Source organism: Pristiophorus japonicus, chromosome 7, assembly GCF_044704955.1.
Source record: "Pristiophorus japonicus isolate sPriJap1 chromosome 7, sPriJap1.hap1, whole genome shotgun sequence".
Lineage (NCBI taxonomy): Eukaryota > Metazoa > Chordata > Chondrichthyes > Pristiophoridae > Pristiophorus > Pristiophorus japonicus.
Window position 1 is genome coordinate 197,301,703 of NC_091983.1, and position 26,004 is coordinate 197,327,706.

A 26,004-nucleotide genomic window follows, 5' to 3' on the forward strand; every position below is an offset into this window, starting at 1 on the left:
TCCCAACTCTCTGTTTTGTGTTAGTTAGCCAATCCTCTATCCATGCTAATATATTGATTCAGTTATAATTTAAAATATATTTTATTCAAAAGTTTAACAAACATTTGTTTGTATTTAACTTAACTTTAATAAAAATTATTCTTGTATCAAACTTTAAAGTTTTCAGTGAAGATGACTTTCAAACTTTAACATCAGTTACAAACTCTAAGATCATTTAATAACGTTAAGATCATTTACAAACTTTTAAACTTGTAAATTTACATAACTTACAAAAAACCTTTAAGTTGAGAACAGTTACAACAATAACAACAACAACAGCAGCAAAGAAAGGCTGCACCCATCTCTCCTTCACCTTATTCGAAGAGCGCCCGCTGCGCTTGGACTTGTTGACTCCACCCCTGCCCGCAGGCCGTGGTGCATTTCTCGGGGTTGGTACCAAGCTTATTCTTTTGAACATCTCAGGTAATGCGCATTTCTTGAGGGGGCGCGGGGGAGGGGGACGGGGCAGCCTGTAATGTGGAAGGCCCGGCTTGGGCCTTTTCAGAGACTGGTCTGAGGATTGGAGTGGGAGTGGCAGTTGATTCTGTCAATGGACACGGGTTCTGGGCTTGTTCCCTTATTGCAGCAGCTAACTCCGACATTACCTCCCTCATGTGCCCTGACAGTGTGTCAACTACCTGCAACATTCCCTCCCTCATGTGCATCGACATTGTATCCGCTGCCTGAGACATTCCCTCCCTCATGTTCCCGGACCGTGTTCCCATTTCTCGTGAGAGTGTTGTTACTTCTCCCGACTGTCCTGATACCTCATCAGCCACCCCACTGATGGTGTCGAGGAGTGATCGCATAAGGTCAATGCTCTCCGCACTCATTGCCATCATTTAAACCATATCTGCACGTCCGGAAAGCGCTATCGAGCTCTCCTTTCCCTTCTCACCCTGGGTGTGGTTCGCTGCATCCCACTGGGACCCGCAGCTTCGGACAGTGGGGCCCTGGCTGTGCCTCACTGCACCCCACTGGAATCCACAGCCTTGGACAGTGGGAAACCATGGAATATCCCAGCAACACTCGTACCACTTAGGAAAGGGGCTGGCACCTCAATGGATGGTAGCTGCACCTCCTCCAAAGTGAATATAACAGTGGGGGCTTCATCCATCACCTCCCCCTCCCCCCTCACCCCATGCTCTTGGTCTGGAAGGTGCGATTAGAAGATGTTCGTCCTCGTCTGAATTATCTTCTGCATCGTCAGGGTTGGCCTCAAGTTCTGCAACATAAAGCAGAACAGACAAATGGTTAGCAGCAGAGGAGGGGGCAGGGTGGGTGGTATGAGTAGGCTCACACAGTGCAGGCAGCAGGCTGATGTGAAGGACCACGATGAATGATAGCACACTGCATCAACCGAAGCGTAGCTGACGGAGCCATCCCCATGAACCGAAGCATGGCTAGCCTACGCAGTACTTAACATTTAGCAAAGCCAGACTGTGGAATTTGCAGGACTTACCCTTTCCCTCGAGTGTGGGCCCAGCTTGTGCAGTGGTGGTTGCTTTTCACCAGGCAGGACCCATCAAAGCAGTGACCCTCTCTTCCAAGGGTGTCAGTGGTGCAGGTTTGCCGAGCCTCCTACTGTTCGAGTTCTTTCCCGTTTGTTGTGCGCCACCTTCCTTTACAAAGTTGAAAATAGAACATTTTAGAGAGGGTGTCTTTCTGCTGGGTGGGACACATACAGCTGGTCACATTTACAATTGCAATTCCATTGAATAAATGAAAATATTACTTACACTAACTACTTGACCAAGGTCCTGCCACTTCTTTTTGCACTGGCTTCTAGACCTCGGGTTGGTCACCATTGTACAGTAATCTTATGCAAGTTGATTCCAGTGTTTCTTCATTTCTTTTGGTGAAACTTTTACGTGACCTCTGCTGGTGTCCAGCTTCTGCCATTTCGCATCAATTACAGTAACTAGTACCTCCACTTCATCCTGTAAGAAATTCTTGGTCCTTGAGCCGCGTTGCATCTTGTATCGCAGCTCCGATTTTTCCAATGAGAATTAAAGTTCTTACATACAACTGGCTCTTTAAAAATGGACGAATGCAGATCGGGAGCTGTACTGGGCATGCGCGCCCATAGCAATCACGACAAAAACGTCCTTTATTTTTGTGCGTGCGCAGAAGGTGGGGGGCATCGTATTTTTCGGCACAGACATTAAGCTCCATCTCCCGAAGCTACAGGACAGGCTGTGTGGTGCCAATTTCATAAAATGGAACGGAGAAACTTGCTACTTAGTTTTTTGGAGTAGTTTGGGCTAAAAAAAATGGATGTAACGGTGGCAATACGCCAAAACGACATTGGGGAAAATTGAGCCCTTTGTGACAGGAAATTGAAGACAGTTGTCTCAGTTGTCAGTCACTGTGGCTGTTAATGGTTAACTATTATTATTCTTGGTAAATAAAGAAATACTACATTTCAATACAAAAATATGGTGGGAAGTGTGAAGTCATTCTTATATCGATGCTCATTTTAATTCAGATTCAAGGGTCAGTGTCCATGAGCCAGCTTCTGGTTATAGAACTGATAAATCCTCCTCTCTTATTCTGGGGACAGACCCATAGGCCTAGTTTTTCGTGGCTCTATGATTCTGGCACCAGGATATGTGAGCTAGGTTTAGCAGTGTAAACACAGTTGGTTGCTCACAGAGGCTTGGAATTATAATGGCTATAGTTTTAAAACAGTTTAAAATACCTTTTATTCACAAAAAAGGAGCCCTGTGTTGTGTGTACAGGATGTTCTCACTCTTATACTTTGTAACTAATGTTTATTTACATCTGCTGATAAAATTGCTGACAATGGGGACTCTGTCGGCTGAAATGGGAATGAAACTTTCTCCCACAGTGCTATTTCTAGATACTATTATTGTAATCATACTGTTACAATGCTTACATAGAAACATAGAAATTAGGTGCAGGAGCAGGCCATTCAGCCCTTCGAGCCTGCACCACCATTCAATAAGATCATGGTGGATCATTCAACCTCAGTACTCCTTTTCTGCTTTCTCTCCATACCTTGATCCTTTTGGCCGTAAGGACCATATCTAACTCCCTTTTGTATATATCGAATGAACTGGCCTCAACAACTTTCTGCGGCAGGGAATTCCACAGGTTAACCACTCTCTGAGTGAAGAAGTTTCTCCTCATCTCGGTCCTAAATGGCTTACCTCTTATTCTTAGACTGTGACCCCTGGTTCTGGAACTCCCCAGCAACGGGAACATTCTTCCTGCCTCTAACCTGTCCAATCGTCAGAATTTTATATGTTTCTATGAGATTCCCTCTCATTCTTCTAAACTCCAGTGGATACAAGCCGAGTTGATCCAGTCTCTCCTCATATGTCAGTCCTGCCATCCCGGGAATCAATCTGGTGACCCTTCGCTGTACTCCCTCAATAGCAAGAATGTCCTTCCTCAGATTAGGAGACCAAAACTGAACACAATATTCCAGGTGTGGCCTCACCAAGGCCCGTACAACAGCAGTAAGACCTCCCTGCTCCTCAACTCAAATCCTCTAGCTATGAAGGCCAATATGCCATTTGCCTTCTTCACCGCCTGCTGTACCTGCATGTCAAACTTCAATGACTGATGTACCATGACACCCAGGTCTCGTTGCACCTCTCTTTTTCCGAATCTGTCACCATTCAGATAAAATTCTGTCTTCCTGTTTTTGCCACCAACATGGATAACTTCACATTTATCCACATTATACTGCATCTGCCATGCATTTGCCCACTCACCTAACCTCTCCAAGTCACCCTGCAGCCTTTTAGCATCCTCCTCACAGCTCACACCGCCACCCAGCTTAGTGTCATCTGCAAACTGGGAGATATTACATTCAATTTCTTCATCTAAATCATTGATGTATATGGTAAATAGCAGGGGTCCCAGCACTGAATCCTGCGGCACTCCACTGGTCACTGCCTGCCATTCTGAAAAGGACCCGTTTATCCCGACTCTCTGCTTCCTGTCTGCCAACCATTTCTCTAGCCACGCCAGTACATTACCCCCAATACCATGTGCTTTAACCTTGCACACTAATCTCTTGTGTGGGACCTTATCAAAAGCCTTTTGAAAGTCCAAATACACCACATCCACTGATTCTCCCTTGTCCACTCTACTAGTTACCTCCTCAAAAAATTCTAGGAGATTTGTCAAGCATGATTTCCCCTTTATAAATCCATGCTGACTTGGACCGATCCTGTCACTGCTTTCTAAATGCGCTGCTATTTCATCTTTAATAATTGATTCCAACATTTTCCCCACCACCGATGTCAGGCTAACCGGTCTATAATTCCCTGTTTTCTTTCTCCCTCCTTTTTTACAAAGTGGTGTTACATTAGCTACCCTCCAGTCCATAGGAACTGATCCAGAGTCAATCGAATGTTGGAAAATGATCACCAATGCATCCAATATTTCTTAAGGGCCACTTCCTTATGTACTCTGGAATGCAGCCTATCAGGCCCTGGGGATTTATCGGCCTTCAATCCCATCAATTTCTCTAACACAATTTCCTGACTAATAAGGATTTCCTTCAGTTCCTCCTTTTCGCTAGACCCTCGAACCCCTAGTATTTCCGGAAGGTTATTTATGTCTTCCTTAGTGAAGACAGATCCAAAGTATTTGTTCAATTGGTCTGCCATTTCTTTGTTCCCCATTATAAATTCACCTGATTCTGACTGCAAAGGACGTACACTGATCTTCACTAATCTTTTTCTCTTCACATATCTATAGAAGCTTTTGCAGTCAGTTTTTATGTTCCCTGCAAGCTTCCTCTCATACTCTATTTTCCCCCTCCTAATTAAACCCTTTTCCTCCTCTGCTGAATTTTAAATTTCTCCCAGTCCTCAGGTTTGCTGCTTTTTCTGGCCAATTTATATGCCTCTTCCTTGGATTTAACACTATCCTTAATTTCCGTTGTTAGCCACGGTTGAGCTACCTTCCCCATTTTATTTTTACTCTCGACAGGGATGTACAATTGTTGAAGTTCATCCATGTAATCTATAAATGTCTGCCATTGCCTATCCACTGTCAACCCTTTAAGTATAATTTTCCAGTCTATCCAGCCAATTCACGCCTCATACCATCGAAGTTACCTTTCCTTAAGTTCAGGACCCTAGTCTCTGAATTAACACTGTCACTCTCCATCTTAATAAAGAATTCTAGCATATTATGGTCACTCTTCCCCAGAGGGCCTCGCACAGGATTGCTAATTAGTCCTCTCTCATTACACAACACCCAGTCTAGGATGGCCAGCTCTCTAGTTGGTTCCTCGACATATTGGCCTAGAAAACCGTCCCTAATAATCGTTAATAGCTGCCTGCGCAGTTAATTCATCCACTTTATTACGAATACTCCTTGCATTGAGGCACAGAGCCTTCAGGCTTGTCTTTTTAGCACTCTTTGTCCCTTTAGAATTTTGCTGTAATGTGGCCTTTTTTGATTTTTGCCTTGGGTTTCTCTGCCCTCCACTTTTACTATTCTCCTTTCCATCTTTTGCTTCTGCCCCTATTTTATTTCCCTCTGCTTCATAGGAATGTTTTAATTGAACTCTTATCGACAAGGTCCTGTTGATAATAACATTGTTTATGAGCATAGCAAATGCTTTTTTTGCATACTGTCAGTAGTGTGAGCTTCCTCTTTAAGAAAACAAGAGGGCATATTGTGGTTTTCTGCTTATGTGCAGAGCCTTGTTAAATTACTGTGAAATCAATATTAATGCCACAATTGGCTGTCACAGAATTGTAACCCCATGGGGCCCGAAATTCAGTACCGCTGGAAAGCTGGTGCTCCCCCCACCCTTTTCTGGCCATGAGCACCGAAATTTTTTCGTGGCTAGGCCACCCCACATTCAGCTCCAAAAGTGAACAAATGGGTTCTTGCGCTAATGAACCCTTCCAGAGTGAATTTTTCAGTGGTGTGGCTGTCTTAATTTGGGTGTTATCACCACTGAGAAATTCAACATGCAGGTAAGGGTTTCTAACGAGCGAGTTGCTCCCTGGCCTTTTTAAAGGCCAGGGTTTGCAGCAAGGCCCAAAGGGGTGAAGGAGTTTTGGAAGGATGGCTGGTGTAAGAGGTGCAAAGAGAGCCAACAGGTTCACTGATATGGAGCTGGAGACACTGATGGACGATGTGGAGGACAGAAGAATACTGTTTCCTGACGTGGGGCGATCTGGCAGACCGCCAATACATAATGCATTGAGGGAGATTGCAGGGGAGGTGTCAGGCATCTCCATATGTGAGGATGCACCCTTCCAGGAGGGTGCTTGTCAGTCTGCACCCGGCCCTCACTCCTCCTGTACCGCCTCTTCCTCCTCCTGTGGCTCCTCCTCCTGCACCTCCTCCTCAGGTGATACTGCTGGCTCGACCTCCAGTGGCTGTCTCCTCATGATGGCCAGATTGTGCAGCATACTGCAGACCACGACGATGATGGAGACCCATTGAGGAGAGTACTGCAAGGTACCATCAGAGCGGGCCAGGACTGGAACCTCTGCTTAAGGATGCCTATGCAGTGCTCGATGATGCACCTGGTGGCACAATGAGGGTCATTTTTTGCATGCTCTGATGCTGTCCTGGGGTTCCACACTGGAGTGAGCAGCCAAGTAGACAGGGGATATCCCTTGTTCCCAGACAGCCAACTGCAATCCTGATTCGGGCCGGTGAAGATGGCGGGAGCACTGGTCTGGCACAGAATGAACGAATCATGGCTGCTGCCTTCCTTGCCCGCTGCCTCTCTGCATGGTGCCGACGGCGATGTCTTCTCCTGCGTGCCACCCTGTTTCTGACCAGGTGTACCAGGTGTCGTCCTCCCAACACTCCTCCCATCCTCAGTGTGAACCCTGCTAAGCTGTTCTCTGCAGCCCACAGGCCTCCACTAGAGTCCGACCTGAAAGTTGTACAAAAGTATGTGCAAACCTCTGAGCAGCACCCAGCAGGTTGAATGGAGCCAAAACAATTAATAAAACTATTCAAAGATAAATAGTGGATGCTGTAATCTTAAATAAAAACACTAATAATTAATAAAACTATTAAAAGATAAATGCAGTGGACGCTGTAATCTTAAATAAAACTACTAAAATTAATAAAACTATTTCCCTGTCAAAGGGTTCTGATCGTGGCAACACTCCAGCGGTGTCCCGTTCGAGCACCGACTCAAATACCTCGCGGGAGCACTGCTGGCAAAAGGCCTACATTTTTGCAGCTGAAAATCCCTGTCCTTGCCGCGTTCCAGCGGCCCGCACGCTGCAGAGCTGTCCGCTGGAATGTCTCCTTTACTCTGGCTTCACCGCGCCGTTTCCGGCGGAAGTGCATACCACTCAAATCCCCCCCCCCCCCCCGCCGATCTAAATATGGCTCGGTGGGGCGGCCGACTAAGGCGACCGATCGATTTTTTTCGGTTGACCGCCCAAACTCCGCAGTAGCCGTCCCTTCAGGGACGGTTGATTTCGGCCCCCATGTGTCCTCACTCAGAATGTTGGTGCAGCGTTTTAATTCTCGCTAGCAGGATTATTTAAATAATGATTTAACCCATCACAAGTACAACCAACACATGCTTTTTTCACTATACAACAAGGAAGTTGGATTTGTATATAAATGTCGATGAATCTGACACACATAAAACGTCACATAGAAGAATGAATCTGAAATCAAATGTTTGTGTCAGATTTATCAATCTAGAAAGCTTTGACATATAAATCAGTCTCATATTGCTCCACAGGACAGTACATTGGTACACCAATGTGTTGCAGCATTGAGTATTCGCTTTACAGTACCTCTGCTAATCAGTTCAGTAACAGGCTTCACTTTAGTGGGACAGTAGATCAGTTTTATTAAACTCCACCAGACTTATTATCTACTCGAAATTACATTTTGCATCAACTAAACAAACTCACCAGCAGGAAATCCCATAACACTGAAAATACGATCCAACTGGTCATGGTGAAAGGGGTTACTTGTTTTGATATCTTCCTGGCGACAATGAAATATGGGTTCTGATGTTAAAAGCTCTGCAAAAATACATCCAATTGCCCAAATATCTAAAATAAAAGACAAGAAATAAAATGAGACAGAAAATTACAAATACTGATTTCACTATGATCTATGATATGTCTTAGTTACTGTTCTGATGGTTCTACTATTGTGTTAGCTTCCAATCAATCGTGACCAAAAGGAATTCTACAGGAAACAATGAGCATACCTGTCAGAAAATAATATCTTGTAACCTCCCCAGCTCCTTGAGAAATGTAGCTAGTGAAGATGCTAGCCTAAGGCCAACATTGTCTTTTCATACTTGATATACCAGGACAAGGTGGAATCATGAGGGTTTGATAATATTTGTGAAATAGTTAATGTACAGGAATTTTGAAATTATCAAGATGTTCCTGTCAATTTGAGAAAGGCGCATAAAAGAACACGCTTAAGATTTGGAAATGTATGTGGATGAAATGCGACTCCCGTCAATTAATTCATCTCTTCTTCATAGGTGGCCAAATGACACAACATTTTGGTATATCCAATCAAGTTTGGGGATACGAATTCACCTGCATCTGGCCAGGTTTTCTCTGACCTAAGAGTGGTGATTTGGCCACTGGTTATTGACAGGAGAAAATTATTCCATTCCCATGCACTAAAATCTCATATGAGAAAAATCTATTAATGAAACACTTTACAAACTAAAACAAAAGTTTTCAACTTCCACAAAGTGAATTCCTGATTTACTTATCAGGGTAATTTTAACATCCCAGGGCAGGTGGGGGAGGGTTAAAAAATAATTTTTTAAAACAGGAAACCGGACCCCAACCTGCCCACTTGTGGTTTTAACGGAGGCGGGTCGAGGGGCAGGCAACCAATCTGCTCTCAAGAGGTGGGTCAGCCACTAAAATATTTTAAGGAGACTGCGTGCCTCTATTTTAACAAATGTTTTATTTTTAACTACTGCAGGCCGAGTTTCCCGAGGCCTGGGAAACCTGGCAGATGAAAGGAGGTGAGAAGGGCCCCGGATCCACAAGGTAAGTGCCTGTATTTCTGCTTATGGGCCAAGAGGAACAGGAGTGCTTCATCCCGGCACCCCCCAGCCCACCAAGTTTACCTATTAAACATCCCGCGATCACCCGAACCCCACCGCCACGATGTTTGCTCCCTCCCGAAGTTCTATCCACCCCGCAATGTTCAAGCCGCACCTCCCCACCCTCTACCGATGTTCGATGTACCCCGCGATGACCGATTATCCCCGCGATGACGGACCTACCTGCCATCTGCTCCCCTGCTGTTTTCCAGTCCAACAGACAGCCAGCCTGTGAGTCTGGCTAGCTTTTTTTTATTCGTTCACGAGATATGAGCGTCTCTGGCAAGGTCAGCATTTATTGCCCATCCCTAATTGCCCTTGAGAAGATGGTGGTGAGCCACCTCTTGAACCACTGCAGTCTGTGTGCTGAAGGTACTCCCACTGCGCTGTTAGGGAGGGAGTTCTAGGATTTTGACCAAAAGACGATGAAGGAACGGCAATATGCTTCCAAATCAGGATGGTGTGTGACTTGGAGGGGAACGTGGACGTGGTGGTGTTCCCATGCGCTTGCTGCCCTTGTCCTTCTAGGTGGTAGAGGTCATAGGTTTGGGAGGTGCTGCTGAAGAAGACTTGGCGAGTTGCTGCAGTGCATCTTGTAGACGGTACACACTGCAGTCACGGTATGCCGGTGGTGGAGGGAGTGGATATTTAAGGTGGTGGATGAGGTGCCAATCAAGCGGGCTGCGTAGTCCTGGATGGTGTAAACACACATTTACCGGCAGGACCGCTTTTAAATTACCTCAACAGGTATCCTGCCACCTACAGAATACCTGTTGAGGTAACTCGGCAGGACTTGCAGGAAACTGTTACTTCCAGGTTCCCCATATGCAATTCCTACCACCCCACCCCTCCCACCTCACCCATGCAGCTCTTTTCCCGGCTCCAAGTTATTATCGGGCCCTTTAAGTTTGAAGACAAAAATGACTGTTCACAGCCAATACATGGATTACAGTATGACAAATTTCCCATATTTGAAAAGAAAACAGAGCCTACTTACAGGAGTCACATAACACATATTGTAGATTCTTTTTCTTTTGTAATTTTCCCTCCCCTCCTTTGTTAAATGACTCCATGGTGGGGCAAGATTCTATGAGCATCAATCACCCTCCAGTACCTCCAGTGAGGCCATTATTCATGGACAGTGAGTGTTCGGATGCAACTTCACGGACATTACTCCAATAATGGTGTTGAAGGTGGAGAGACCAAGGGGCTGAAATTGCCCACTGCTGGAAACAGGGCACATGCACCCCGTTTCTAGTGTTTTTACCACCGCGGTGGTTGAGGTGGCCTCTTGAGCGAAGTTCCGCTCTTTGGCTTTTTTTTTTCAGGAGGACCGGAAATCGCTCATAATGGGGGCGGTAGTGCGGCGGTGAGAATACTGGAGGGGTGGAAGTGGGGTGGGGGTGTAGTGTCCGTCGCTGTCAGTCATCAGCGTAGTGCTGATGATGTCACCATGGCGCTGCGTCACCACTAAACTGCTGACCACCCAACTTCCCTTCGCTAGCTGATATTGTAAATGGTTCCCTCTCCTCAGGTACTGTCCCGCTCCCTTTCAATTCAGCTTTCATCACCCTCTCTTTACTGACCATTGCCCCATTATCCTTGCAAACTACTGCCCCATTTCCAACCTCCCTATCCTCTCCAAAGTCCTTGAACATGCTGCCGCCTTGCAAATCCATGCTCATCTTTCCTGCAACTCCATGTTTGAACCACTCTAATCTGGGTTCTGTTCCTGCCACAGCATTGAAACAGTCCTAGCCAAAGTCACAAATAACATCCTATGTGACTGTGACCATGGTGCATTATCTATCCCTCCTCATTCTCTTGACATGTCTGTAGCCTATCACATGGTTGACCATACTAACCTCATCAAATGCCTCTTCTCCATTGCCCACCTGAGTGGGACTGCCTCACCTAGTTCCACTCTTACCTATCCAGTTATAGCCAGAAAATCTCATGCTATGGCTTCTCTTCCCGCCCCACTATTGTTACCTCTGGTGTCTTCCATAGATCTATCCTTGGCTCCCTCCTATTTCTCATCTACCTGCTGCCCCTCGGTGACATCATTCGAAGACACAACGTCAGGTTCCACATAGGCTAAAGATACCCAGTTCTATCTCACCACCGCCTCTCTCAACCTCACCAATCTCTCTATGCGACATCGAGGGGCCAAAATTGCCCCTTTCCAAAAGGCCAGTTGGGGCTAATGGGGCAATAAAGAATTTTTGCCCGGTACTGGCGGTGGAAGCAACCAACCCGGAATTGCCCTGAGGATGGCAATGGCCAAAACGGCTTTGCGCTGCTGACATCATTGCTGTGCGCGCCGACCCCTTATCGCCCTGCGTCAACCCCTTTAAGCACCGCAGGGGAAATTGCCCCGCAGGAATGAGGCTGGCATGAGATGGTGTCATCGACAGCTTTGTGGTGGCTGGGGCGCCCCAGCCACCTTTAAAGGGGAAGACCTTGCGCAACGGCCGTCATCTTTTTTGTGGCCGACTTTGTAGTCGGCCCGACAATGGCGGCCACTGGTTCGGCCGGGCAGCCAACATGCAGCCTGGCACCCCCTCTTCAGTGCTGGGCCACTGGCCTGGCCGAAACCCTCCCTGATGGCCCAGTGGGCACCAGGAAAGCGGCTGCTGACTTCCCGGCGGCCTCCTCTCTAAAAGAAAGGGAAGGACATTGTGACGCCTCTGTGCCGCGCTGACGTGGTCAGCACGGCGCTGAGCGTCGCGCCACAAGGCGAACTCCACCTCCGACTGCCCCGCAGATTTTCTTGCTTCAAAGTGCCCAATTCCAGGACATATAGCTGCCTATCTCGCCGGGCGCTAAATTTTCATTTAATTCGAATTGTGCACCCCAAACGGGGCGCAGGACAATTTCACCGCCCTTGTCTTGAATTAGCAGAACTTTCCTTCAATTAAACATTGGGAAGAAGATACTCCTTAAAACCTTCCTGTCACCTGTCCTAATATCTCATTTCATGGCTCAGTGTCAAATTCTGTTTGATAACATTCCTGTGAAGCACCTTGGGACATTTTACTATAATAAAGGTGCTATATTGTCATTGTCTTCGGCCCCCGCCACAAACTCCATTCCATAGGCATCAATTCCATCCCCATCCTGGCCACTGTCTCAGGCTGAACCAGACGGTTTCTAACCTCGGCGCCCAACATGATCCCGAGCTGAACTTCTGGCCTCATATCCTCTCCATCACAAAGACTGCTAACTTCCACCTCCGTAAAATCGCTTATCTCTGCCCATGCCTCGGCCCATCTGCTGCTGAAACCCTTATCCATGCTTTTGTTTCCTCTAGACTCGACAATTTTAACGCTCTCGTCTCTGGCCTCCAATGTTCCACCCCCATGAGCTTGAGCTCATCCACAACTCTGCTGCTTGTAACCGAACTCAAACCAAGTCCCATTCACCCATCAACCCCATGTTCGCTGACGTATATTGGCTTACGGTTCACCCACGCTTTAACTTTAAAATTATTAACCTCAAGTTCTAATCCCTCCATGGCATCTCCCCTCCCCATCTCTGTAAACTCCTCTAGCCCAACAACTCTCCGAGAACTCTGCGTTCCTCCAACTGTATCCTCTTATGCATCCTCCATTTCCTTCACTCCACCATTGGCTGCCATACCTTGAGCCTAGACGGCTTCAAGCTCTGGAATTGCCTCTGCAAACCGTTTCACCTCCCTTTCCTCCTTTATGACGCTGCTCTTTGACCAAGTGTTTGGTCATCTGTCCTAATGTCTCTTTCTTTGACTCGGTGTCAATTTCTGATTACGCTCCAGTGAAGCACCTACATTAAAGGTGCATATATAAATGCAACAACAACTTGAATTTAACACCTTTGACATAGTAAAATGTCCCAAGGTGCTTCACAGATGTGTTATCAAACAGAATTTGACACTGAGCCACATAAGGAGATATTAGGACAGGCGATAGGTAGGTTTTAAGGAGCATTTTAAAGGATAGGTAGCGAGGCGAATAGGTTTATGGAGAGAATTCTGGAGCTTAATGCCCAGGGATCTGAAGAAATGGCCACCAATGGTGGAACCAAGAAAATCGGGGATACGCAAGAGGCCAGGATTGCAGAGTTTTCAGAGGGTTGGAGGAGTTTACAGAGATAGGAAGGGGCGAGCCATGGAAGATTTAAAAATAAGGATGAGAATTTTTAAATCGAGGTTTTCGCACATACAGTTGTAATGTCTTAATTCTATGTAAGTCAGCGAGCACAGGGATGATGGATGAACTGGACTTGGTGCAAGTTAGGATACGGTCAGCAGAGTTTTGGATGAGCTCAAGTTTATGGAGGCTGCAAGATGGGAGGCCAGCCAGGCGAACATTGGAATAGTCGAGTCTAGAGGTAACAAAGGCATGGATGAGGGTTTCAGCAGCAGATAAACTGAGGCAGGAATGGAGACGGGCGATGGAAGTAGAAAGATGAAATACTTGCATTTATATAATGCCTTTCATGACCTCAGGATGTCCCAAACCATTTTACAACCAATGAAGTATTTTTGAACCGCAGTCACTGTTGCAATATAAGAAATGTGGCAGTAAATTTGCGCACAGCAAGCTCCCAAAAACAGCAGTGTGATCATGGCTAGATAATCAGTTTTAGTGATGTTGGTTGACAAATATTGGCCAGGACACAGGGGATAACGCCCCTGCTCTTCCTGAAAATAGTGCCATGGGAACTTTTACGTCCACCTGAGAGCAGACTGTAGATCCCGCATTGGTCTCATCAGTCACCTTAGAACTCATTTTTAGTGAGGAAGCAAGTCATCCTTGACTCCGGGGGACTGCCTAAGAAGATTTTCCTTTCCACTGACTTCAATCGAGAGAGGTGTATAACGGCAACTGACCTCGATTTAACGTCTCATCCGAAAGACGGCACCTCTGACAATGCTGCGCACCCTAAGTATTGCACTGGGAGTAGGCCAGCTTAGTGATGGAGAGGATATGAGGTCGGAAGCTCAGCTTAGGGTCAAATAGGACACCAATAGTTTTGAACAGTCTGGATCAGCTTCACCACAGTGGCCAAGGAGAGGAATGGAGTCAGTGGCGAGGGAACGGATTTTGTAGCGGAAACCAAAGACAATGGCATGTGTAGTTATTGTTGTAAGATAATGAATAAAGTAGATAAGGTAAATTGGGAAAATTAATTTAAATTACATTGCAAGAGTAGGGCAAGGGGGCATAGGTTCAAACTGTTAAAAGATAAATTTAGGACTAATACCAGGAAGCTATTCACATATTGGGGATAATTTTAACTTTTGGTGATAGTATAGACTGTTTTACACACCTCCCTGTTTTCTTTTCCGGGGCATTGACCATGCTCGATCAGCTCCAATGGACAGACCACATTTTCCACATGCCCGATACTAGACTCCCGAAACAAGCACGACGGGCGAGCCCCAGGAGCGCAGAGGAAACACTTCATGGACACTTTCAAAGCCTCCTTAAAAAAATGTACCATCCCCACCGACTCTTGGGAATCCCTGGCCCAAGACCGCTCAAAGTGGAGGAGAAGCATCCGAGAAGGCGGCGAACACTTCGAGTCTCTTTGTCGGGAGCCCACGGAAGCCATGTACAACAGCGGAAGGAGCGTATGACAAATCAAGCACCGCACCCACCCATCCCACCAACCTCCATCTGCCCCACCTGTGACACAGACTGTAGATCCCGCATTGGTCTCATCAGTCATCTTAGAACTCATTTTTAGTGAGGAAGCAAGTCATCCTCGACTTTGGGGGATTGCTTAAGAAGATTTTCCTTTTCATTGACTTCAATCGAGAGATGTGTATAACTGCAACTGATCTGATATCACCCATGTGTACCATCGCTGAAAGTTAAAATAACTCCCAAAGAGTGATCAATACATGGAATGGGATTCCAGATAGAGACATGAAGGTGAAAACTTGGAATCATTTAAGAAGCAACTGGATGCTTCAATGGGGGATTTTAGAGTCTTTCAGAATGGAAGAATTAAGTTGGGGTGAATTGTCTTCCTCACTGTAATTATCTTGTGAGCTGGGCACCATAGTCGGGACCAGTCCTGCCACCATACACAAGAACATAAGAAATAGGAGCAGGAGTAGGCCATTCGGCCCCTCGAGCCTGCTTCACCGTTCAATAAGATCATGGCTGATCTTCTAACTCAACTCTACTTTCCTGCACTATCCTCATATTCCTCATCCCTTAATATCCAAAAATCTATCAATCTCTATCTTGAATATACTCAACAACTGAGCCTCCACAGCCCTCTGGGGTAGAGAGTTCCAAAGATTCAACACCCTCTGAGTGAAGAAATTTCTCCTCATCTGAGTCCTAAATGGCCGACCCCTTTTTCTGAGACTGTGATCCCTGGTTCTAGACTCCCCAGACAAAGGAAACATCCTCCCTGCATCTCCACTGTCAAGCCCTGTAAGAATTTTGTATGTTTCATACACTTACATAAGAACATAAGAAATAGGAGCAGGAGTAGGCTATGTGGCCCCTCACGCCTGCTCCACCATTCAATAAGATCATGGCTGATCTGATCTTGGCCTCAACTCCACTTCCCCACCCGCTCCCCACAACCTTTGACTCCCTTATCATTCAAAAATCTGTCTATCTCCACCTTAAATATATTTTCTTCCTGTACCAGTTTCTGGATAGCAATCAGTAACAACAGTTCTTGACATTCTCCCCTCTCTAGCCCAGAGCCAACTGCAATGCCTAAACTGCTGCCTGGTTTAGATCAGGTTATTTCGCACAAACTGGGGATCAAACGTGAGACCGCTTCTGATTTATATGACTCAGCTACACACTGGCCAAATGTGCTGAACCAGCAGGGAGTGTGTTTTAAAATTTTGGCAAATACCGAAGCAACAAGTAGCAATAGGACATAAATTCCTCTGCTGTTAGTGCCTGAGGTATGTGACTGATTTTTAATACTTTTTATAGTAACACTTACTATAAGTAACACTTACACAGTAGCCATTCAGGGCCAACAACATTCCACAAACAACTATGAGCTGAATGATCAATTATTCCATTTTTGGCATTGGTTGAAGTTAAAATGCTGGCCAGGACATGGGAAAACTCTCTGCTCTTTTTCAAATAATGCCATGGGATCTTAAATGTCCACCTGAACACTTGAGAATTAATAAAAAACTACTGATAATCTCAAAGATTAAAATGACGCAACATTTTAATCAAGTTCTTATAAGATTATGCGGTGAGTGCTGATTCGCTGCATACCTTCCAAATAATATAAATCACTGTCAGTGTGGTCTCCTTGTCTAGTTTTGATCGTCTAAGGGGATTGGAGAAGAATTTTCCAGATTTCCCCCCCTAAATTGGCTGCTGATGAAGGGGAAGGGGGCTGTTGTGAATGATAATGCTCAAGACATTACAACTGTATGTGGCAGACTCGATAGATTAGCTGTTTATTTCCTGCTCATCATTTTTATATGTATCTGACTGATGCACAAGGAATATTTTGAAATGCTTCCTGAAGTGCAAACAGATATCTTACAGAATAGTTAAGGAATTTCAAAGAGGAGAGGCAAATTATGTTGAATTCAAGTGTATTTGTAAAGGATCTTCAGCACAAATCTATGTTAAAAGAACAGTTAACATAGAAAATAGGTGCAGGAGTAGGCCATTCGGCCCTTCGAGCCTGTACCACCATTAAATAAGATCATGGCTGATCATTCACCTCAGTACCCCTTTCCTGCTTTCTCTCCATACCCCTTGATCCCTTTAGCCGTAAGGGCCGTATCTAACTCCCTCTTGAATATATCCAATGAACTGGCATCAACAACTCTCTGCAGTAGAGAATTCCACAGGTTAACAACTCTCTGAATGAAGAAGTTTCTCCTCATCTCAGTCTTAAATGGCTTACCCCTTATCCTTAGACTGTCTCCCCTGGTTCTGGACTTCCCCAACATCGGGAACATTCTTCCTGCATCTAACCAGTCCAGTCAGAATTTTATGTTTCTATGAGATCCCCTCTCATCCTTCTAAACTCCAGTGTATAAAGGCCCAGTCAATCCAGTCTCTCCTCATATGTCAGTCCTGCCATCCTGGGAATCAGTCTGGTGAACCTTCGCTGCACTTCCTCAATAGCAAGAACGTCCTTCCTCAGATTAGGAGACCAAAACTGAACACAATATTCCAGGTGAGACCTCACCAAGGCCCTGTACAAGGTAAGACCTCCCTGCTCCTATACTCAAATCCCCGTTCATTCGTACTGTATCACAGCTTGAGTTTTTATTCTATAGAATTACATAGAAATTACAACACAGCAACAGACCATTCAGTCCAACCAGTCTGTGTTGGTGTTGATCCTAATTCCATGAGGTCTGCACTGTTCTCATATTCCTTTATCACTCTTTCCTTCTACCACGTATCGAACGTTTTTTTCAATGTTGAGAATGGTCTCTGCTTCAATTACTAACTTCAGTAGTGCATTCCATAGCCTCATAACACTTTCTGTTAAAAGCTTTCTCCTGCTCCCTGTAATAAATCTTTTATATTTAATCTTGTATCTATGTCACTTTGTTCTAGATCCTTTCAAGCACTGGAAGTAGTGTGTTTCCATCTATCCTATCGCATCCATTCATTTTAAACATATCTATCAAATCACCCTGCCACCTTTTCTCTTCTAATGAAAACAGCCTCAATTTTTCAAATCTTCTTTTGTGTTTTAATTTCCTCATACTGGGTAGTATCCTAGTGAATCTGCGCTGTACCTTCACTATTGCCTCAATTTTGTTCTTATAGATCCACCATTATATCAGCAAAACAGTACCCTGTAGTCCAACTGTGGTCTTACTAAGGTTCAACGTTGCATCTCATCATCTATATTCCATATCTCTTGACATAAAACCCAGTATTCCATTAGCTTTATCCACTTGAGATGCACCTTTCCATGTCTTGTGAACCTACTCCCCCATTTTTTATACTAAAAGCTGTAAAATAAACAATGGCCCAGAATTTGCGGTTGGAGGCTTCAAGTGATTGGATGCCTCCAATCGAAAACATTTCTCTGAAGATACCTGTTGTTCCCGGAGTTTCGGAGACTTCTGGTTCTGGACCTCTCGGTGAAGGCCTGCAGAGAGGCCCACGTATCGCAGCAGCGTATGCGCTTCGTATGCATCATGTGGGCTGGACTAACCTATCAAATTAGAGGTATTCCCATTCATACTTATGGTGATTCCATTCGAATCACCATAAGTATGAATGGGAATACCCCCCAAAACACACAAGCACTTAAGATTTTAAAAAAACACATATTTAAAATTTTTCAAAATGGAATTTAATTAATTATTTAAAACAAAAATGTAATTTTTTGAAAAATAAATTTACATATTTTAAAAGGTTTAAAAATAAACTTACCTTATTTAATAGGATTTTAAATGTTTAAATTATTTAAAACATTTATTATTCTGTGTTTTAAAAGTCTTAGGCTGATAAAAGCTGGCCTTATGCCTGCTTTTATCAGTCGTAAGCATTTCAAGGGCATTTGCTGGGCAAATAGACCAACTCTCCATCTGAGGAGGTCCTTTACTTTCGCACCTCGTACGCACCCATAGGGGCCGCGAATTCAGAGCCACTATATTTTTGTAGATAAAAATTAATTGAATGTAGCAGAAAAAACTCGGCAAAACATTTATATGAGTCCCTCGATTGATAAAAGTAGCACTGAGCTGCACTGTACAGTATGCTTCAAGTTTAATTCCTGGTCTACACCAAGTTAGCTAAATTCAGCTGGAATAGCAGCATGGGTGCTACAATATGCATTGCACCCTGTAATGGATGCACTTGTGAGTATGCTCACAGGTTTGTAGAGCTGTTGAGTTGGGAGTAGCTTAGCCAGTCACGTGACATTCACAAGACTCAATAAAACCCCAGCCAGTTGGGTTCAGGGGATTCTCGATGAGACAGGTAGTTGTGAGCCTGGTGGATGAACTGTAATGTGTGGTGTGATTATTAAGCCTTTGCTAATAAACCAACTAGTTCTTAATAGCAATGTGTTGCTATGAATTCTTAAGCAAAGAACCCATGAAGCAAATACATTACACGCCCCTTGTCTAGGGAGGGGGAAAACTAACAAGGGTTTCCCCTCCCAACTGCTCGCCAATGGCCTTTGCAGAAAAGAGTGTGTATGTAGACTGGAAGAAAAAAACAGAATCAGGCTCTCCCTCCCTTCCATCACATCTCATATCCTTTCATCTTTATCATTCCTACTATTCCCTCACTCCCACCTCTACCTCTACTCGCTCTCATCACTTCCCTTACCTCTTCCCCTTTGAACTGTCTATTCAAACCCTATATTCCCCTTGTTTCACTGTCATTAACCTCAATTGAACCCTCCAATCATTTATAGAACACAAGGCTGTAACAGGTGTGTAATCAGTACACTGTCATTTGTTTCTCTCTCACTCACACACACACTTATAAAAAGTACACAATATGAACTTTACCTGATTAAGCCTCATGAAATTTGTCCTCTAGTTTTTATTCAAATAATTTTAGAAACAAAAAACAACTGAGTAGTTCAGCTGACTGAACATTGCTGATACATCCTGGGAAATTATGTATACGACACATACTCAGGCTATACAATCTGCATTAAACTAACAAAATCACAGCTTATGCAAAAATATCATCCAAACGCAGGCTTTTGTGAGAAGCCGAGGCCTTCAAATAATAAGTTTAATGAAAGAATCAAAAGATACAAAAGCAATTCATTCAATAACTTTAATCATAATAATATAAAATGTGATTTTTAAATTTTATTTTGTCTAAAAAAAACTTTTTAATTTAAAATGTTAGTTACAAGGAAAAGAAACCGTGGTTGAAATTGTTTTCCAAAAAACATTGAGTGGTTTTGAGGGGAAAAATATACAACAGTCACACACAGGCACATGATGTGAGAAATCCTGTTACAGTGCCACCCATTGGCATGATAGGGAACTGTAACAGGCTGTGTGTTTACCATGGGAATCCTCATAGGAAATGTTTACATAGCTGTTTTCAATAGAGGAGTACAAATTTTTATATATTCTAGATATTGAGAATAGAAAACTTTAGATCAGGCATCTATATATGTATGGGAGGATGCATTATACACTGACGGTTAATGCTGGTGTATGCATGCTGAAGAACTCATAGAATCAGACAGCATAGAAGGAGGCTATTTGGCCCATCCTGCCTGTGCTGGCTCATTCCCCATAGCCCTGCATTTTTCCTCTTCCAAGTATTTATTCAATTCCCTTTTGAAAGTTACTGCTCAATCTACTTCCACCACCTTTTCAGGCAGTGCATTCCAGATCACAACAACTTGTCGCGTAAAAAAATCTCTCCTCATCTGCTTCCTAATTTATTTTGCTAATTATCTTAAATTAGCAGTTATTAATTTTCTTAGGAAATGGAACAAAAGCTGGTGTGAGCACAATTGAGCTTACAAAGTGTTTTTTAAGATGCAAAAGACTCACTTCAGTTTGCCAAATGACTGCACAGGCATAAAGATCAGTTGTTGGAATATATGAAACAATTAATTATCATTGGCAACTATCCATTCTATCTTATGACTTCATTTGATCCCAAAATATTTTAAATATAAAAAACAATATAAGGATATTTTCAAATCCCAACTGCCCCATTTACGGTAGAAAATGGGACAATATGTAAACAAAAATGTTAAAATAACAAGTCGCAATCATTAGCTGGTTAACGTAGGCCCGACTCAATTTTCCAGTAGGACTCAAAATGGGTGGCCAGTGTTCCTGCCTCAACAAGTGGGCACTTTATTTCAATATTTAAATCGGTTCTATACCCACTGTGGACCAATGAGGAAGGTGTGCACTGTTGGTCCCCAGCATGGAGCAGCCTAACCAGAGCTCTTTAAAGCACACTCCAAAAAGAGACCAAAAAATATGTATTTTGGTTTTGTGGGACCAGGAAGAGAAGTGGTCCACCTGGCTGTACAAATATACTATGAGCCAGCTGACAGTCCCTGTGCGATCCCACCCCTTCCATCCCCGCCCCCCCCCCCCCCCACCGATTTGCCTCCCTCTCCCCTCAAGGACTGGACTATCGGTCGGCTTGGATTTCCTGCCTTTCCAGACTGGCGAGCTGCATGCTAATAAGGCCTCACCAACAAGCCAGTTTGGGCCCCTCGCTAGTCCAATCTCGCCCCTATCACTGCTGCATTTATCTATCTCAGTCCAGTATCCAAATGGAGAAAAAGTGCTCAGCATAAGTTCAGTATGTAAATTTAGCAATCTCAAAGAACTAAGCTTTAACAGACCCAGGATTGAGACTACATAGAATAAAAAAGCCATAGAAATCCTGAAGCTAGGTGAAGTCTTTATTTAGTTTTACAAAAGCAAAATACTGCGGATGCTGGAAATCTGAAATAAAAACAACATGCTGGAAATACTCCGCATTTGTGGAGCAAGAAACAGAGTTTATGGGCTCAATTTTCCCCAGTTATCTGCGCTGCTTTTTTTGGCCTAAATTAAAATATCCAAGTTTCCCCAAAGTTTCTGCACCAGTATAACTCAGTTCGTTATGATTTTTTTAGGTTGGGATTTGTTTGCATCATGGGGGTGTAACTTGATGTCTGCGCCAGTTTTTCACATTTAAGCAAGTTTGGCCAACTTACATTTTTCCGAGGACGGCGTATATGGCACATAAGAAAAACCAGCGCACATTAAAAAATCAGCGCAGAAACTCAAAAGAGACAAAATGGGAGTCTAATGCAATTCTTTAATTTTTGATTTTTTTTCAAAGTACTACCTTATCACTGAGCGTTCCTCACTGGGCTCGAGGGTCGGCCGGTAGAATCGCTCCCTCACCCGAACACAGGGGCTCGGCTTCAAAAGAAGGCTGGGGGTGGGGGGAGTGGAGTGGAAGCCGAACTGAAGGGATGAGAAGGCTATAGAGCAGCTTCAAAAGAAGCCAAGAGGGGGGGAGGTGGATAGATGCCAAGCCTGTGTCTGAGCGAGTGATTCTGCCGGCCGACACTCAAGCCTGGAGAGGAGGTGTGCGGTTGGTGGTGAGATCGTATTTTGAAAAAAATCTAAAATTAAAGAATTGCATTAGACTTTGTTGCCCCAAATATCTTCATTGAATGCCTAGCTTCCCGTTCTAAGCAAGCCTATTGCGCATGCATAGACCAGGGTGTGGTCCATACTAGGGCATCAATCTTGGGGAGAGAGCGAGGAAAGAAGCTTTAAGTCCTTTGTCCTGCTGTTTTGAGCTTTTTGCAAAGCTACAATTTAATTATGGGGGCAATATTGACAATGCCATACCTCGTGCAAGCCTTCGACATGATGGTGCAGCGGAGGAGACGATTGATGCGACAGCATCGCATGAGGAACCTCAGAGCACATATGATGATGGGCAGGAAGCCTTACCCATATCGGGTATATTGAGACAAGTGTTCATGTCTGCACCTGAGTGATGCAGACTGTGTGAGAAGGCTGCGTTTCTGCAAAGAAGTTGTAACTGAGATCTGTGAGTTAGTAAAAGCAGACCCGCAACCTAGAAGCATCAGGGGGACTGCTTTGTCAGTTGAAGTTAAGGTTCCAGCTGCACTTTCATTCTATGCATCTGGATTATTCCAGACCACAACTGGGGATTTGTGCACCATTTCTCAACATACAACACATATCTGCATTTTGCAGGTGACTGCTGCACTATATGCCCGGAGGAATGACTACATAAAGTTCCCCATGAAAGCCCAGGCAACGCATGAAACAGCCTTGGGCTTCTCCAGGATTGCTGGCTTCCCAAAGGTACAGGACTGCATTGATTATACCCACATCGCCTTGCGAGCACCATTAGAGGATTCCGAGATGTACGGAACAGAAAAGTCTTCCACTCCATGAATGTGCAACTCTTGTGTGATGACATGCATTGCATCATGTCAGTTGATGTGAGATACCCTGGAAGCAACCATGTGTTCATCCTATGTGAGGGCGTTATATCTGCCATGTTTCAGCAGCAGCCAGAAGGGAAGAGCTCACTGCTGGGAGACAAAGGGTACGGTATCGCCACCTGGTTCATGACGCCCCTACGCATAATCCGGACGAAAGCTGACCGGGAATACAACATGTCGCACATTGCGATGCGCAGCATAATAGAGAGGATCATTGGCATCTTAAAACGCGTTTCTGATGCCTGGACCATTCCGGAGGCTATTTGCAGTACTCCCCTGAGATTGTCGGTCAGTTCATTGTTGTGTGCTGCATGCTGCATAACTTAGTCATCATGAGGCAGCAGCACCTGATAGTACAAGACCCACCTGAGGTGAGAGTGGCTGATGATGAGGAGGAAGATGCAGATGACGAGGAGGACAACGAGGAAGCCATGCAACTATCTGAACCCGCGTGACAGCAGAGGAGGGCGGGCTGTTGTGTCCCTTTAACGATTGCTCGAGCCTTGCGCCAGCAGCCCATCCGTTAATGCTTTGCTGCCTGAAGGCTCAGCGACAACTATTTCAAATGGACCATGTTTACTGTTTGGACCTGTTACGTAATATGTTGTGTAAATAGAACATAGAAGCATAGAAAATAGAAGCAGTAATAGGCCATTCGGCCCTTCGAGTCTGCACCGCCATTCAATATGATCATGGCTGATCTTCTATCTCAACACCATATTCCCGCTTTTTCCCCCATACCCCTTGATGCCTTTTGTTTCTAGAAATCTATCGATCTCCCTCTTAAATATATTCAGTGACTTGGCCTCCACAGCCTTCTGTGGTAGAGAATTCTACAGGTTCACCACCCTCTGAGTGAAAAAATTTCTTCTCATCTCGGTCCTAAATTTCCTACCCCATATCCTGAGACTGTGACCCCTTGTTCTAGACTTCTCAGCCAGGGGAAACATCCTCCCCGCATCCAGTCTATCCAACCCAGTCAGAATTTTACACGTTTCAATGAAATCCCCTCTCATTCTAAGCTCTAGTGAACACAAGCTTAGTCGACCCAATCTCTACTCATACGACAGTCTTACCATCCCAGGAATCAGTCTGGTTAACCTTCGCTGCACTCCCTCCATGGCAAGTATATCCTTTCTTAGGTAAGGTGACCAAAACTGCACACAATACTCCAGGTGCGGTCTCACCAAGGCCCTGTATAACTGTAGTAAGACACCCTTGCTTGTACTCAAATCATCTTGCAATGAAGGCCAACACACCATTTGCCTTCCTAACTGCTTGCTGCACCTGTGTGTTAGCTTCCAATAATTGGTGTACAAGGACACCCAGGTCCCTCTGTACATCGACACTTCCCCAGCCATCACCATTTAAATAATACTTTGTCCTTATGTTTTTCCTACCAAAGTGGATAACTTCACATTTATCCACGTTATACTGCATCTGCCATGTGTTTGCCCACACACTCAACCTATATAAATTGCCTTGTAGCATCTTTGCATCCTCCTCACAACTCACAATCCCATCTAGTTTTGTATCGTAGAGCAAACTTGGAAATATTAGAAACATAGAAAATAGGTGCAGGAGTAGGCCATTCAGCCTTCGAGCCTGCACCACCATTCAATATGATCATGGCTGATCATGCAACTTCAGTACCCCATTCCTGCTTTCTCTATAAGGGCCACATCATACTCCTTTTTGAATATATCTAATGAACTGGCCTCAACAACTTTCTGTGGTAGAAAATTCCACAGGTTCACAATTCTCTGAGTGAAGAAGTTTCTCCTCATCTCGGTCCTAAATGGCTTACCCCTTATCCTTAGACTGTGACCCCTGGTTCTGGACTTCCCGAACATCGGGAACATTCTTCCTGCATCTAACCTGTCCAGTCCCATCAGAATTTTATATGTTTCTATGAGATCCCCTCTCATCCTTCTAAACTCCAGTGAATACAGGCCGAGTTGATCCATTCTCTCCTCTTATGTCAGTCCAGCCATCCCGGGAATCAGTCTGGTGAACCTTCGCTGCACTCCCTCAATAGCAAGAATGTCTGTCCTCAGATTAGCAGACCAAAACTGTACACAATATTCAAGGTGTAGCCTCACCAAGACCCTGTACAGCTGCAGTAAGACCTCCCTGCTCCTATACTCAAATCCTCTCGCTATGAAGGCCAACATGCCATTTGCCTTCTTCACCGCCTGCTATACCTACATGCCAATTTTCAATGACTGATGTACCATGACACCCAGGTCTCGTTGCACCTCCCCTTTTCCTAATCTGTCAACATTCAAATAATATTCTGCCTTCCTGTTTTGCCACCAAAGTGGATAAGCTCACATTTATCTACATTATAATGCATCTGCCATGCATTTGCCCACTCATCTAACCTTTCCAAGTCACCCTGCAACCTCTTAGCATCCTCCTCACAGCTCACACTGCCACCCGGCTTAGTGTCATCTGCAAACTTGGAGATATTACATTCTATTCCTTCGTCTAAATCATTAATGTATATTGTAAATAGCTGGTGTCCCAGCACTGAACCTTGCGGTACCCCACTAGTCACTGCCTGCCATTCTGAAAAGGACCCGTTTATTCCTACTCTTTGCTTCCTATCAGTTCTCTATCCACGTCAATACATTACCCGAATACCATGTGCTTTAATTTTGCACACTAATCTCTTGTGTGGAACCTTGTCAAAAGTCTTTTGAAAGTCCAAATACACCACATCCACTGGTTCTCCCTTGTCCACTCTATTAGTTACATCCTCAAAAAATTCTAGAAGATTTGGTTCCCTCATCCAAATCATTTATATATATTGTGAATAGCTGGGGCCCAAGCACTGATCCCTGTGGTACCCCACTTGTCACTGCCACCATCCCGAAAAAGACCCATTTATTCCTACTCTCTGTTTCCTGTCAGTTAATCAATTTTCAATCCATGCCAATACATTACTC

At 44.6% G+C, this 26,004-nt stretch overlaps 1 protein-coding gene across 4 annotated transcripts in view; it reads right to left on the minus strand.

Annotated features, from left to right (window-relative positions):
- cdk19 (cyclin dependent kinase 19) overlaps positions 1 to 26,004 on the minus strand; it is a 410,414-nt gene that overhangs the window by 132,962 nt on the left and 251,448 nt on the right. For all 4 annotated transcript variants that reach the window (XM_070885689.1, XM_070885688.1, XM_070885690.1 and 1 more), the window contains one exon: positions 7,935 to 8,078. In XM_070885689.1, coding sequence (XP_070741790.1) covers positions 7,935 to 8,078 — 144 coding nt within the window. The remainder of the gene's footprint in view (positions 1 to 7,934; positions 8,079 to 26,004) is intronic.